Raw genomic sequence first — 14,023 nt, 5'->3', positions numbered from 1 at the left:
GGAATGCTTGGCTTGCCAAAGCAGTTGAGAATAAAGGGTTAGATTTAGCATATTTATCCGGGTGCATACCTCTAGATCAAGTGATTCCCGCTTCCCCTCTCCACATCCCACCCCTTTATGTATTTCTGTTTAGCTTTTGATCATCTGTACAGTTATTACTAGTTTGATGTAGGACCAGATTAGCTGTGGTGTGGGAACAGCATGCAGGACAGCCTTTACAGCCAGCCACATGCTGGTGTCTTCTCAATTCATATGTAAGGGGACACGTGAAATGGTTGGGTTTGGGGTGAGCTGGTCTCTGCCAGTCAGTATTCAGAGCAGTGGGAACATGCAGGGGAAATCAGAAGAGCAGTGGGTGGGTGTGTGGTTTGGTGCAGTGCTGTTTTCTGACTCCTTTAAGGCACGAGTGTTTGTGGGTGATCTGCTGGATCCTCCCACCCTGCAATGACACTTTTTACATGAGCTCAGATGACATTTCTGATGTTGATGTTATTGTGGTCTTTTCCCTTTTTAATAGTTAAGGTGGAACCTTGTTTATGTCAAGTTTACTTGCTAAGGAAAGTGGGGGAGAAGTACAAGACCTTTTTGCAATGAAAACACTAATGGAGTGTTTGTTTCTGCTGATTTAGGTTCTGGTGTCTCTGGACCTGTCCTTGCACTTCCTGTGTGTACCCAGCAAAAGTCCTGGGGAAATACCTTAGGGATAGAAACCTTAAATTCCTACCAATGTCCCTTTTTCTTGCCACCCTGAGCAGGTAGAACAGCTGCAGATCTCAGTAATCCTATTAATAGCTGGTGGCCAATTTGGCTGTGGGAGTGGAGGCAGCTGAAACAGAGACTTTGGTGAAGGTTTAGTTATCTCAAGCCTGTGTCCTGACTTCAAAACTGTTCTACTAAGGAGCAGAACACAGAAAAGTGTTTCAATCCTCTAAGCTTCTCAGGGAAATTTCTCCCTGGCTTCCTCCAAGATACATTGTATGTGGATTAGTCTAACTCTGCATCAAAACAGTATCTCTGTCCTTAATATTTAAAAACAAACAAACAAAAAAAGCTAGGGATGTGTCAAATTTTGTTTTCACACCCAAGGAAAAGTAAGAGTAATGGTGGCTGGGTTCCCACTGTAGCTGCTGCAGTTGGATAACCAGTTTTGGGGAGAAATCAGCCCTCTGGTTGGAGAGTGGGGTGGCTGTGGAAGTGACAGCTGCTAGACATGGTTCCAGACTTAAAGCAGGAGAACTGAACTGTATCTGAACCACGAGCCACTGGCTCAGCCCTGTTTTCAGTTCTGCTGGTCCCAGAGATGAGTAACTGGCTGGAGCTGCTCTCTCATGTCCCGTTTAGAGCTGTCACGGCCACAGTGAGATCGGAGGGGCCTTTTCCCTGCTGTGCCTGTAGCCACATGGATTTAGCCTTCAGCCAGGTGAGTGGGTGGACTGGTGGGGTGTGCAGGAAAGCTCCATTTTCTCAGACAGAGGAGGAGTCTGGGCAGAACCTCTGTGCACGTGAAGCCCCAGCAGTGGGAACTGCTTGGAATTTGAGGACTGACCTGTGCTGCAGTCTCGGTTGTTCTGTTTGATTTAGGGAGTTACTGGGCAGAGACAGCCTGATGTCACGGGTGTGAGACGTGCTGTCCCCACTCAGTGCCTTAAGTAGTAAGAAAGGGCTGTGTGTCCCCTGAGATGCTGAAATACTGCCTGGCATGAATTTCAAAGGTATTTCCTGAGCCTGGCACTGTGGCAGCTGCCACCCTGTCCATTTTAGCTGTGCATCCCATCACGTGGAGGAAATGCAGTTGTGCAATTGGAATAGTAAAGTGAGGCTTTCTACTTACAGCTTCTTTTCCACCTAGGAGAACACTCCCCTTGATCTCTGTGTCCCATAATGGTACTGAGAGCAGAATTGCTTTCCTTGGATATTCCAGTTAGATTCACTGACCAATACTCTCTTAAACTTCGATCATTTCAGTAAAAATTAAAAGCATTTATGATCAGGGACACAGTTTATTTCTGTAGGCCTGGCAGAGCTTTCTCCTGATTAAACTTCTTTCCTCATGAGTCATCTCTGAACTGATTCAGGACGTTGGTTCTTGGAGAAACTTTGGATCCGGGCTGCAGTGCCAGTTAGTGTGGGAATGGGCAGAGATTCTCACTAGACTTGCAATTCAAAAATGGAGAGCCAGGTCATGAAAGGAGTAAATTCAGTCTGCATCTTTGATCCAAAGCATGTGCATGTTGCCAGGGACAGGTTCCTGAATGACTTCTGTGAAAGAAGCCAGAATTCATCACCTACTCTTAACTGGCCCCCCTATGTCCCCCCAGTGTTTCCTTGCTCTTAGTGGGTCACACCCAGATTCTGAAAAACAGGTGGCCAGTAATTTCTGGCATTGCTGGATATATTAAACCCCCTCTTATTGGGGAAATTAAAAGCAATCTGAACTCTGGTGCACCTATTGTGTGACCGAATAAAAAAAGAATTGGGCAAGGAAATTGTGTTGTTTGGGGGTTACTTTCTGTTCTTTTTCCTTCCCAGTGGTACATGAATGGCAGTAAGTATTTCTCAGATCTGTGGAATGTTATGGATACACTGGCAATCTTCTACTTCATAGCAGGGATTGTGTTCAGGTGAGTGGCACCTTTTCTTGTGGCTGTGTTATGGCTTTGCTTCCTTTGTGGGTTTTGACTACAACATGTAATGAGATTTTGGGGAACGATGTGTTTGTGAGACTCCCTGTTCTTTATGAAGGCCCCAAATACTGCCAAGTCTTAACTCAAAAAAAAAAAAAAAAAAAAGTCAGGAGATCTTTGGGACTTTCCCTGGCTTCTGTTTCTGACTACTTAGTCTGGCAGTCTGGACTCTTTGAGCTTCAGTGTGCTGTATTTAAGGGGACTGTGATTGTCCCTCCAACAGTGTAACAGTGTCGTTATCTCCCAGAAGCTGTTTTACATGATGGGATGAGTTAACAACCATGGCAAAGAAATAATGCAAACACTTTCTCCAGGCTCATTGTTCATTCAGCTGTAGGTTATTGCTGGTACCTCGGTGCAGCAGAGGGGTTGTTGCACTGTGGTGGTTTTGGAGGGCTGTGGGAGTAGCTAAAGGTACAAATTTCTTTGCTGTTACCAGTTCTGAATGTAAGAGGAGCTGCAGGGATGATGCAGGGAAGGCTGGAAGGGTGTAAACAAGGTGTGCATTAAACACTGCTGTCATCATGTGGGAGAGGGCTCTGCTTTCCAATTAACTCACTTTTCACTCTCCATTTCAATGTTTCCTTGTGTTTCTACCTGATTTCTGCATGTTTCACCCAACACTTGTCTTCATTTTCTTTTACTGTCTCCATCAGGCTTCACTCTGATGAAAGCTCTTGGTATTCTGGGAGAGTCATTTTCTGTTTGGACTACATAGTTTTTACTCTGAGGCTGATCCATATTTTCACAGTTAGCAGGAATCTAGGACCCAAAATTATTATGCTGCAGAGGATGGTAAGATTCTGGCAGCTATTCAAGAGAGTCTAAATAAATGATGCAACACCTTTCATTTTGTTTTTTTTCCCCCTCAGGAGTGAAATCACCATGTTCTGGTGATGGCAGCAAGTTAGCTCTGCTGAACAGGATGTATTGAGGTTTAAATAGGACATAATTAAGAGCAGGGCTTTTTTCTGTGCCAAGGGAAAGAATAAGGATCAGGCTGGAGAGCAGAAGAGGAGATTTTGTTCCTGGGAGCTTCCATGTCTCAAATGTTTCAGTGGTGTATCCCATCACTCCTGTTGCCCACATGGGTGTTCCCCAAACAAGACAGTGATGCTGAATGGTACAGGAAGAGGATTTTGGTCTTCCACTGCATCCATCACACAAGTGCCTGGAGAAGAGGGTGGTGAGGAGTCTCTGATAAAGTAGTTTTGAGGAAGTCTGATAATAAGGATGCTTGGGGCTAGTGGAAGGGCAGATCTGGAGGTAGTAACTGGGGAAGCTCAGCTGGAGTATTAGCAGCCTTCAGTTCTCTGTGTGTTGTTAAGAGCTAGAAATTCAAGAAACTGTTAGCCAGGGTGTATGGGCTATAAATGCTGGTTTAAGCCAGAGGGGTGTTTCCAGAAAGAGTGGCTGCTTTCACCTGACACGGGGCTCCAGGGGCTGCAGCCACAGCCCTTGTATGTGATTCTGGTTCTTGTGGAGCCTGCCTGGTGCCAGGGGGATATCCTGTATTCGAAAACATGCCGTGCCTTTATGGTTGCCTATCCATTTTTTGAAGTTCCCTGAGTGGGAATGGTCGGTTATTTGTGGCTGTGTGTGGGTGAAAGTGGGAGCAAAAAGCCACGGGTGGCTTGGAACAGACGTGGGGTGGGGCACTGATGCTTGGTGTCCTTTTTCAGATGATAGACGTCTTCTTCTTCCTCTTCCTCTTTGCTGTGTGGATGGTGGCCTTTGGAGTGGCCAGGCAAGGCATCCTGAGGAAGAACGAGCACCGCTGGGAGTGGATCTTCCGATCGGTCATCTACGAGCCCTACCTGGCCATGTTTGGCCAGTACCCTGATGATGTGGATGGTAATTGTCTCCTGGGGGGTCTCTGCCAGGTGGGTGGAAGGCTCTGTCCTTCCAGAGGTTGTCCAGGCCTGTGTCGATCTGTGTGTTGACCCTTTGCCTCCAGGTCTGATGGGAAGGCAGGGAGGGAGGAGGCCACACTAACTGTGGTCAGAGCAGAGCCCAGCAGAAAGAGGAGGAGGGTACTCACAGTTTGCTCTCCCCTCTCGCCCTCTGAGGTACCACCTACAACTTTGACCGCTGCACCTTCTCTGGGAACGAGTCCAAGCCCCTGTGTGTGGAGCTGGATGCCAACAACCAGCCCCGCTTTCCCGAGTGGATCACCATCCCCCTGGTCTGCATTTACATGCTCTCAACCAACATCCTCCTTGTGAACCTGCTCGTGGCCATGTTCGGGTACGTAACAAAGGAGCGATCGCTTCCTTGGGATCTCTGCACCAGCGGATCTCTGGGAGAGGGAATGGAGTTCCTCTCATGAATGAGTCTCACTCACTTTAACAGCACCTAGTGGTAAATGCTCTACTTTATACTGGTATGCCAGTAAAAAAAAACCCTAGTTTTTGCCAGTTGTATTTATCTTCTAAACCAAAAGAGACTTTCCAGCAGGGAAGGTTTTGGCTTGTCTCACGAAAGGTCCATGTGGATCTCAGCACAGACATTTTGAGAGCATTCATCTGTCATTTCATGTCACACTGAAAGGTCAGGCAGCCTGTGAGCTGTTTGCTCCCGGGGTTGTTGCATTGCCAGGGTCATACAGTGCTTAGTGCAGTAGGTTTGATCCATTCCTGGAGTGTCCATAGTGCCTCTACTAAAAATCTCAGGAGCTTTTAATTTTTTTGTAAATGTTCTATTTTTAGTCTTTTTTTCTTTTTTTCCCTAACAACTTGGCTGATGAATTAACGAGACACACTATCTTGTGAGGAAGCATCCTGTTCTCACGTGTCTAGGCTGGAAGAAAATTGCCTAAAGTTGAGATAGTAAATATTTTCTCCCTCATCCTATTTTTTCCTGTTTATTTGTAACTTCAGGGTATTTCCTTTTACTGTCTTAGTTCCTCACATTTGCAAGTTTCTCTCTAAAAAGGAAAAATTAACTAAATAACCTCCTAGTCAGTAAAAATTACCATCTCCAAGATGACTGGGGCCCCCAACAGAAGGATGTGGAGCTGCTGAAGCAAGTCCAGAGCAGGCCCTGGAGATGCTCCCAGGGCTGGAGCCCCTCTGCTCTGGAGCCAGGCTGGGAGAGCTGGGGGGTTCCCCTGGAGAAGAGAAGGCTCCAGGGAGAGCTGAGAACCCCTTGCAGGGCCTAAAGGGGCTCCAGGAGAGCTGGAGAGGGACTGGGGACAAGGGATGGAGGGACAGGACACAGGGAATGGCTTCCCACTGCTAGAGGGCAGGGATAGATGGGATATTGGGAAGGAATTGTTGGCTGTGAGGGTGGGGAGGCCCTGGCACAGGTTGCCCAGAGAAGCTGTGGCTGCCCCTGGATCCCTGGAAGTGTCCAAGACCAGGTTGGACGGGGCTTGGAGCAACCTGGGCTAGTGGAAGGTGTCCCTGCCCATGGCAGGGGGTGGCACTGGGTGATCTTTAAGGTTCCTTCCAACCCAAACCAGTCTGGGATTCCGTGGCTTTATAAAACCCTGCCCTGGTGCAGCACAGACGTGCTGTATCCCTTGGCTCTGATGGGGCTCTTTGAATATCTAATCCTGGGGGTGTTTTCTCTTTCTTCACCCCTTAGTTACACGGTTGGATCAGTGCAAGAGAACAACGACCAGGTGTGGAAGTTCCAGCGTTACTTCCTGGTGCAGGAATACTGCAGTCGCCTGACCATCCCCTTCCCCTTCGTCATCTTTGCCTACATGTTCATGGTGATGAGGAAATGTTTCAAGTGCTGCTGCAAGAAGGAAAGCAAAGAGCCATCCATTTGTTGTGAGTTGGATTTGTCCTTATTGCCCAGTGGTCATCTCTGTGGCAGGTGCATTGCAGTTCCTCCTTGGCTTTCTGTGCCTAATCCAGGCAGTTGGTCGTTTGCTGGGAAATTTCCAAGGGCACTGTAGGCCTTGGAGGAGCTGGTTGTGCTGGAAAGGAGAAGCAGCTCATTCATGTTGTCTGTCATAAGCCAAACCCACTGTGTTGCTGGAAATCTCTTGGGTAAGATTCAAATCTTCAAGTCAGAGTTATCCAGTGCTTTGTTGTCCAAGCCGTTTTGAGGTAGAATTACCTCATGTGTGTAAATCAATGAAGGCTTCAGATTCATCCTTTCAGTTTAGGGCTGCCTGTGCTGCTTTCCAGCTTTGCAGGGTTGTGGTTTTGTGTCTTTTTTAATTTGTTCTGTTTGCTAGAGAGCGACAGAAAGAGAATAAAGAGTTTCCTGCCCCTCTGCATGTGACCAAGTGAGCAGAGGACCTCAAAAATGTGACGAGTCAGTCCTTTAGCTATTTCTCCCTCACTTCCTCTGTCAGAGGCACAGATAGGAATTGTTTTAACAAGCTTTTTCCCCCCAAGAAATGGAGTGTTTTCTTTTTTCTTCCTAAGTGCCATTCAGAAGCAGCTGGGAGAGGATAAGTTGAATTAATTGACAGGCTTATTCCCACCCATCAGCGACCTGCCTGTTCCCTGCAGCGCAGGCTGGATTTGTTATTAGTTTAGGAGGAAGAGCCTGCTTTGGGGTATGAAGTTCCTTAGCACTGACTAAATCATTTTGGCTGCCCAAATCACTGGGTGGTTTCCCCGCAGGGGAGGTTGTTTGATGGCAGATATTTCTGCTCAGAGGGTGCACAGTTGATGTTGCAGTTCTGAAAGCAAACGGAAGAGTTAATTAGAGCCAGAATGTCATCGGGTTTTTGCTGATGACAGGAGCTGAGACCTGCCTGGAGAGAGCACATTAATGTCTAGACTGCTGCCAAATCCTGCCTTCCCCACTTAGCTCTTATGGAAATGGTTGGGATTTGGGTGTTTGAATGCTTGTTGGTATCTGGGAGAACAACTGAGTGCTGGGTGAGGTTGGAGGGAATGAAACTTCAGCCATTTAGCAGCTCTGGACTTCTTTTGTCTCAGTTAATTTTATTTTTGTATTAAAACCCATGTGGTTTGTGCTGTCCAAATGGAACAGGACTAAATGCTGGAGTATTATCCTGGAGGACTTTGCTGCCTCCAAGTGGGTTGCTCTGTGTCACTGTTGAATTTACAGCAGAACCAGGAGATGCTTTTTAGAGAAGACAGTGCTTCATCTTTTTGAAATACTGTAGTTCAATGAAAAGTCATGTTCTTAACATATTTCACTCTTAATATTCCAATTGGGATAGTGTGGAAACAAATGGAAAGCTCAAATCCACATAGGAAGCTTCTGGAATGTCCTATACCTGTTGAAGGAGTGGTACCTGTGTTAACTAAGACTCCAAAAAATCCGGAAAGACTTTTGGAGCTTGTGGGTGTGGTAGTTTTCTGTTTTGTTTTTTTTTTTTCCCCCTCCATATTTTCTCTTTTTAACCAACTCTGGTTGCCAGGAGTGAAGAGGAGGGGAAGAGGGAAGTGGGGCTGTGAGTGCTGAGGATGTGGAGAAGGGAATCATCAACCTCTGAGTGCAAGCACTGACCCAGCCTTTTTACATCTTAGCATCGGAGAGACAATTTACCTATTTTTTTTTTTCCAATACATTTCTCAGGCTCAAGAAATGAGGACAATGAAATTCTGGCATGGGAAGCTGTCATGAAGGAGAATTACCTTGTCAAAATCAATACCAAAGCAAATGATTCATCAGAAGAGTACGTCTGCCCTTCTTTGTCTTCCTTCTCTTAATTTTCTGTTGAATATTTCTAGTGAAGGCAAGTTTTCAGCAGCTCTAAATGCTTACAAACTAATGAGTAAGTAAATAAACTCAGTGTAAATGTGCTTTTTATTTTTAATTTTTGAGGTGAAATGGTGGCTTTTTTTATGTGCTGCAGAGAAGAAAATGTCTTCCTGTGTTGTTTTGAGATCTCATCGTGGAAAGCAGTGCTATTGCTGACTATTCTTGTAACATTAGAAGTTCAGGTTGGATATTAGGAAGAATTTCTTCACTGAAAGAGTTGTCCAGCCCTGGCACAGCTGCCCAGAGCACTGGTGGAGTCCCCATCCCTGAGGGGATGTAAAAGCCATGTGGATGTGGCATTTGGGGACGTGGTTTGGTGGTGGCCTTGGCAGTGCTGGGTTAAGGATTGAACTCAATGATCTTTTCCAACCTAAATAATTCTGTGACACAGTTAGCAGAGAATATTTAGCATTACACCTGGAATATCAAACATTCCCACAGCATTAATCTGTATGGAGATCTGTGCTTAGTAGCATGAGTAGGAAAGACCTCTGGGGAGAGGAGGATGCTCTTTGGAATGATGGTATTGGAAGTCTGGGGACTTGGGCTATGCTGGCAACTGCCAGCTCGTGGCACACTATCTTTGGGATCTGTCTCTGTTTTCACAGTAATAGTCTAAGAAGAAAAAAAAACATAAATAAAGCTAGAAAACAGAACAGTAACCTGCTTTGTGTGATGGCTTAACTTGGTTGCTAACTTCCAGCAGCTTGAGTATTTCCCTAAATCAAATGGCAGGGAAGAACTGATCAGAATGGGCAAGACAGACCAGACTCTTCCGTGCCCCTGCATGTGGACATTGCTGTCCACAGATAAATGTTTGAGTTAAGACTACCCAGAGGTAACCCAGCATTGCATAAGAAGCCAAACAATGCCCAAAAAGTAACTTTTGTATTGGAAGCAGAAGTGTCTTGAGAAGGAAAATGGAACAGCATCCTCTTAATAGTAGTTCATATGTTAGTTCATTTACTTGTCATAAAAGCAGTGCCAGTCACCTGCAGCTCCACCTCCTTGGGAGGATGGAGCACTGGGGGCAGTGTGGTGGTTAGCAAAGGTTTCTCCAATACCTGCACTCAGCCCTTTCCTCCCTGTTCTCCTTCTGCTTTCAGGATGGTGCATCGATTCAGACAACTGGATGCAAAGGTACTTGTGCTTCAAATGGCTCTGGGAAATGTGATTGTCTCTGGTAAAGCAGGTGATGGGCCACTGTTTTACCAGTCTGTTTTGCCCTTGGAATGAGGATGGATTTAAGGAACGCAGACATTAACTTCAAAGAATGAGTGTTTAAGTTTACTGCAAAGAATAACAAAAGAAGCAGTGGCTTATGAAAGGATACACTTGGCAATGCATTCTAATCATTACTGCAAAGAAAGTTTATAGTGATTAAGTAATTAAATGTCCCCTTCCCAAACATGTCTGTCAGATTTAGCTTCCAGTGCTGAAGGCATGAAGTAATTAAACAATGTAAAGCTACCAGTCTACTAGAGAGCACATCATTATCAGAATTGTCATACAGGTATAATTTTTATGGCTGTGATATTGAAAAGACCTTCCCAAGGGGTATTTTCTGAGGCTTGATTGAATTGTGTATTTGGCCTCTGAAGCAGGGAGTTGCTGTGGCATGCAGAACAGACTTTTTAGAAGTCCAAGAGCGAAAAGACCCACATAATCCTTCAAAATAAATCTTTTGATTGCTGTCAAATAATTTAGACTGCAAAATAATAGCTTGCTTTCCAGACTGAAATGGAAATGGTGAGTGAATCTGTGGCTAGTGATGCTCTTCTTGAAACTGAAAGGAGATGTGATAACCTTAATTCTCTACTGAAAAGTAATATCCATATTGTGCTTCTGTTCTTGTTAACCAGCTGAAAGACATCTGCATCAGGGTTCACTGCATTTATTGCCCTGATGAAGACTCTAATGGAAAGTGTCCTTTCAAGCACTGTTGCATTTAGTGTAATATTTGGAGAGGTGATTTCTTGTTACATGCACATGACTCATGAGCATTGCTTTCTTTGAGCTAGATTGACTTTACATAAATAACCTTTTTTTTTTTTTTTTTTTTTTTTGGGCTTTTTGTTTTTAAAGGCCTTCTGAAAGAGATTTCTAGCAAAATCAAATGAATGCAGCTGAAATCCAAGAGCAGCTACCTGAGCAGAGTAAGCCCTCTTGAAATCCATTCTCTGACTTGAATAAGTTCCGTAAGCATTTGTGATGTCAAAGGGGTGTGTCCCTGGAAGAAGAGTTAGTATTATTTATTGATGCTTGTATTTGTATTGTGTAATATTAGAAAAGGAGTATGAGCCAAATTCTCTTCCTTGTTTCTGTTTCTTTAAGCCCATCCAGTCCCACCCCTTGCCATGGGCAGGGACACCTTCCACTAGCCCAGGTTGCTCCAAGCCCCGTCCAACCTGGCCTTGGACACTTCCAGGGATCCAGGGGCAGCCACAGCTTCTCTGGGCAACCTGTGCCAGGGCCTCCCCACCCTGCCAGAGAAGATTGGCCTGTACAGGTGCTTTGCCTGCAGGTGTTTCTTTTGCTGTCACTTCTCACAATTAGTGTCTCTGCTTCTCCACCAAGGCACCGTGTGCTGGATGGGGGCTGCAATGAGCTCTTTGAGCCCGAGTGTTGCACAAGGCATCCAGTTATCAGAGCTGATGTCAGGAGGAGGAAAGCAAAGCACTGAGGTGGGCTGGGGGCTCTGCTCTGACATTCCTTCTGTTGCTCACACAGGTACCAGTTCCTGAAGAGTGATTTCCCTGAGCTGGCAGTAACCACCAAGCAGGCAGGAACTGCTCCACCAGTGGCAGTGTCTCGGCAGGAGTCACTACAATTTTCTTGCTGTTTTTACTTTGTTTGACAAAACAGCCCTCTGTGCTTGTTGCAAGGTGATGGTAAAGCATGGGATGACTGTTTATGTGCTTGCAGGACTCCCATGTTACCCAAACTCTCCTTTTTCTCATCTTCCCCCAAGTCCAATGGCAGCAATTAGTCCTTGTCAGCTGCTGTTACAAAGCACTCCTAATTCTGAGAGTTCTGCTGCTGTTGCCAAAATCACTTTGCTTTTCCCTTTCACTCAGAGGGGCCTGTTCTTGGGTTTCCTTTAGCCACTAATTGCTTGTCATAAAGAATCAATGTCCCTTCCCATTCCTCTGTGTCACAGCCAGATGTAGGTTGTTCCTTGCATGCTCTGTCTGTCAGACCTGCTGAGGTCTGCAATACTGACGTGCCAGAATACAGTGCATTTTAACATCATCCCCCTGTGGAAAGCCTTTAGTCCAACCCTGTATCCACCTTTTGGACTGTACATGAACACTGTGGAGTTCTTCCTGCTCTCCCTGGGCTGTGCAGCAGTGTAGAAGCTCAGCTATTACAACCCTATACGGCAGAGACTTTTATTCATCTAGGAAGTGTTTCCAAAGGCCTTGCTTGTTTTCTCAGTGGTGATTTGTATCCTGGGAGCCTTGCAATTCATTTGACTTTAGCAAGCACCTGTTTGCTGATGTTTGCATTTGGGGATGGAGAAGAGCTTGTGGGCCAGCTTTTGATATTGTGCTGTTTCATGTGGGGAGATGGCTCTTTGTGCTTTCTGTCTAAAGGAGCAGCTGAATTTTGTCTCATTTTGTGCAGTATAACTGGGTGCACAACCAACTCAAGGCACCTCAAATGGCATTTATTTTCCTGGCAAAGCATTGTATCCATCTTCATTCCCAGTGTCTAGGAATCGTAGAATTACAGAATATCCAGAATTGGAGGGGATCCACAAGGACCATCCAGTCCAACTCCTGGCCCTGCCCAGGACACTCCAACAATCCCATCCCATCCCTGGGAGTGTTGTCCAAACATTCCTTGAGCTTTGGGGCCATGCCCACTGCCCTGGGGAGACTGTTCAGTGCCCCACCAAGCTCTGGGGGAAGAACCTTTTCCTGAGATCCATCATAACCCTGCCCTGACACAGCTCCAGCCGTTCCCTTGGGTCCTGTCCCTGCTCACAGGGAGCAGAGATCAGAACTGTCCCTCTGCTTCCCAGCGAGAAGCTGCAGACCCTGCTGAGGTCTGACCTCAGCCTCCTCTTCTCCAGGCTGAACAAGCCAATTGGCCTCAACTGTTCCTCATGCTGCTTCCCCTCTTGTCCTTTCCTCACCTTCAGGACCCTTCTTTGGATGCTCTCTAATAGCTTTATATCCTTATGATATTTATATCCTCATTATATGATCAGAAAGGTTACTGCTCTTTCCTTCCTGCATCTCATGACCTAACTGTACTGTGCCATGCATTACACGATCCTGAGGCAGACAGCACTACCAATAGCAGTGTTATTTGTTTCCATGTGATGATATTGGTGTTTTCCTGCTAAAAAGTTTCCAAAGGACCAGGCTTTCATTGTCTCCCATGGCAGTTAGCGTGCATCATAAATTCTTGAGATAAGTTTCCTTTCTAGAAATTATTTTTCCCACATCATTCGTGTGCCTTGGATGTGAAGATCGTGCTTTTAGTATGTTCCTTTCTTATGTAAAACCTGCTGTGTATTTGCCCAGCTCAGCCCTGGGGCATCCCTGGGCAGGATGGCCAGCACAGTGTGGTGGGAAGGGAAGCACTTCTCAGGGCAAACTGGGCAGGTTGCTCCCTCTGGGAACTCTCTAACTGCCCCTCCAGGACAGACTGTGGGACTTGATAAGTGAAAGGGAATCGTTAAATACTGTACATTGAAAAAGCTGCTAAATCGTGTATGCTCCCAGTGAGGCCTGGATTTCTTAGTATGGACAAGTTTTTCCTTTAAAGTTTTAATTTTTAAGATTTTAATAAAGTAACACTTAAGTAGAAAATTGTTAATAAAGAACTAATGTAGAGTTATTTTAGACCAAAGTCATGTACACTTCTAATGTAATAAGAACCTTGCATTTTTGCTTAACTTGCTGAGAATTTTTTTAATTTTAAATAAGAGATATGCCAGTAAAGGCAGACTGGAAAAAGAACTTCTGCAAGTAGATAGGATGCATCTCTTCAACTGACAAGTAGGCAATCAGCACTGGACATTCAAGGTTGGGAAATAATTCAATGAAGATGAAAAGGATACATCATACAAAAGATTTTTATGGACCAGAAACAAAGGACTTACCTAGTGAGGAGGCATAGAAAGGCGGGATTTAACATGAATGCGTAATGACCTTTGAAAATATAATATATAATTTTGCTTTTGTAATTCCATGGGAAGCATTTATGGAGGATTATCCCCAATGCTTCTCCAGTGCTATCAATAAAAAGGAAAGCTGATCACCTTGTGTGTCAAGTGAGTTCCTCTAAATCAATTTGGGGAGCCATTTAGGAGCCTCTGTCTGGCTGTGGGACCCGCTGAGTCGAGAACTCTCTTGGGATCCCCTGGGGATTTTCTCCGGAGAGACAAGACCTGCTGGTAAGAATCATTCCTTTTCCTCTGTTTTGGGTTTGGGACTGGTCTTTAGTCCCAAATTCCCTGTAAGACGTGTAGAGAGGGTCCTGAGGCAAGACAGCAGATACCAAGCTGGATGTTGAGTCCCTTTGCCAGTGCTGAGCATTTGGGGCTAAGTCTGCCTATTGTAACAACTGTTCTGCTGTTCTGGGATTGTCATGTCATTGTCTCCCTGCTTGCTTTTGATTTTGAT

The 14,023-nt window shown here is 45.4% G+C and overlaps 1 protein-coding gene across 5 annotated transcripts in view; it reads left to right on the top strand.

The window, feature by feature from the left end:
• TRPM8 (transient receptor potential cation channel subfamily M member 8) overlaps positions 1-13,648 on the top strand; it is a 36,164-nt gene extending 22,516 nt beyond the window's left edge. For 2 of the 5 annotated variants that reach the window (XM_027705449.1, XM_027705448.1), the window contains exons 18-26: positions 2,530-2,621; positions 3,341-3,479; positions 4,367-4,538; positions 4,754-4,931; positions 6,273-6,463; positions 8,199-8,298; positions 9,491-9,524; positions 10,454-10,540; positions 11,115-13,648. In XM_027705449.1, the coding sequence (XP_027561250.1) occupies positions 2,530-2,621; positions 3,341-3,479; positions 4,367-4,538; positions 4,754-4,931; positions 6,273-6,463; positions 8,199-8,298; positions 9,491-9,524; positions 10,454-10,504 (957 nt within the window). In that variant the 3' untranslated portion in view covers positions 10,505-10,540; positions 11,115-13,648. Of the gene's footprint in view, positions 1-2,529; positions 2,622-3,340; positions 3,480-4,366; positions 4,539-4,753; positions 4,932-6,272; positions 6,464-7,839; positions 7,962-8,198; positions 8,353-9,490; positions 9,525-10,453; positions 10,541-11,114 lie in introns of those variants that run through there. The other 3 variants (XR_003537589.1, XM_027705452.1, XR_003537590.1) reach the window with 3 other exon arrangements.
• The last annotated feature ends 375 nt before the right edge of the window (positions 13,649-14,023 follow it).

This window comes from Neopelma chrysocephalum, unplaced genomic scaffold, assembly GCF_003984885.1.
Source record: "Neopelma chrysocephalum unplaced genomic scaffold, ASM398488v2 Primary Assembly neopelma1_335, whole genome shotgun sequence".
Taxonomy (NCBI): domain Eukaryota; kingdom Metazoa; phylum Chordata; class Aves; order Passeriformes; family Pipridae; genus Neopelma; species Neopelma chrysocephalum.
Note: the sequence above shows the minus strand (reverse complement) of the source record. Positions and strands in the feature narration are given on the sequence as shown.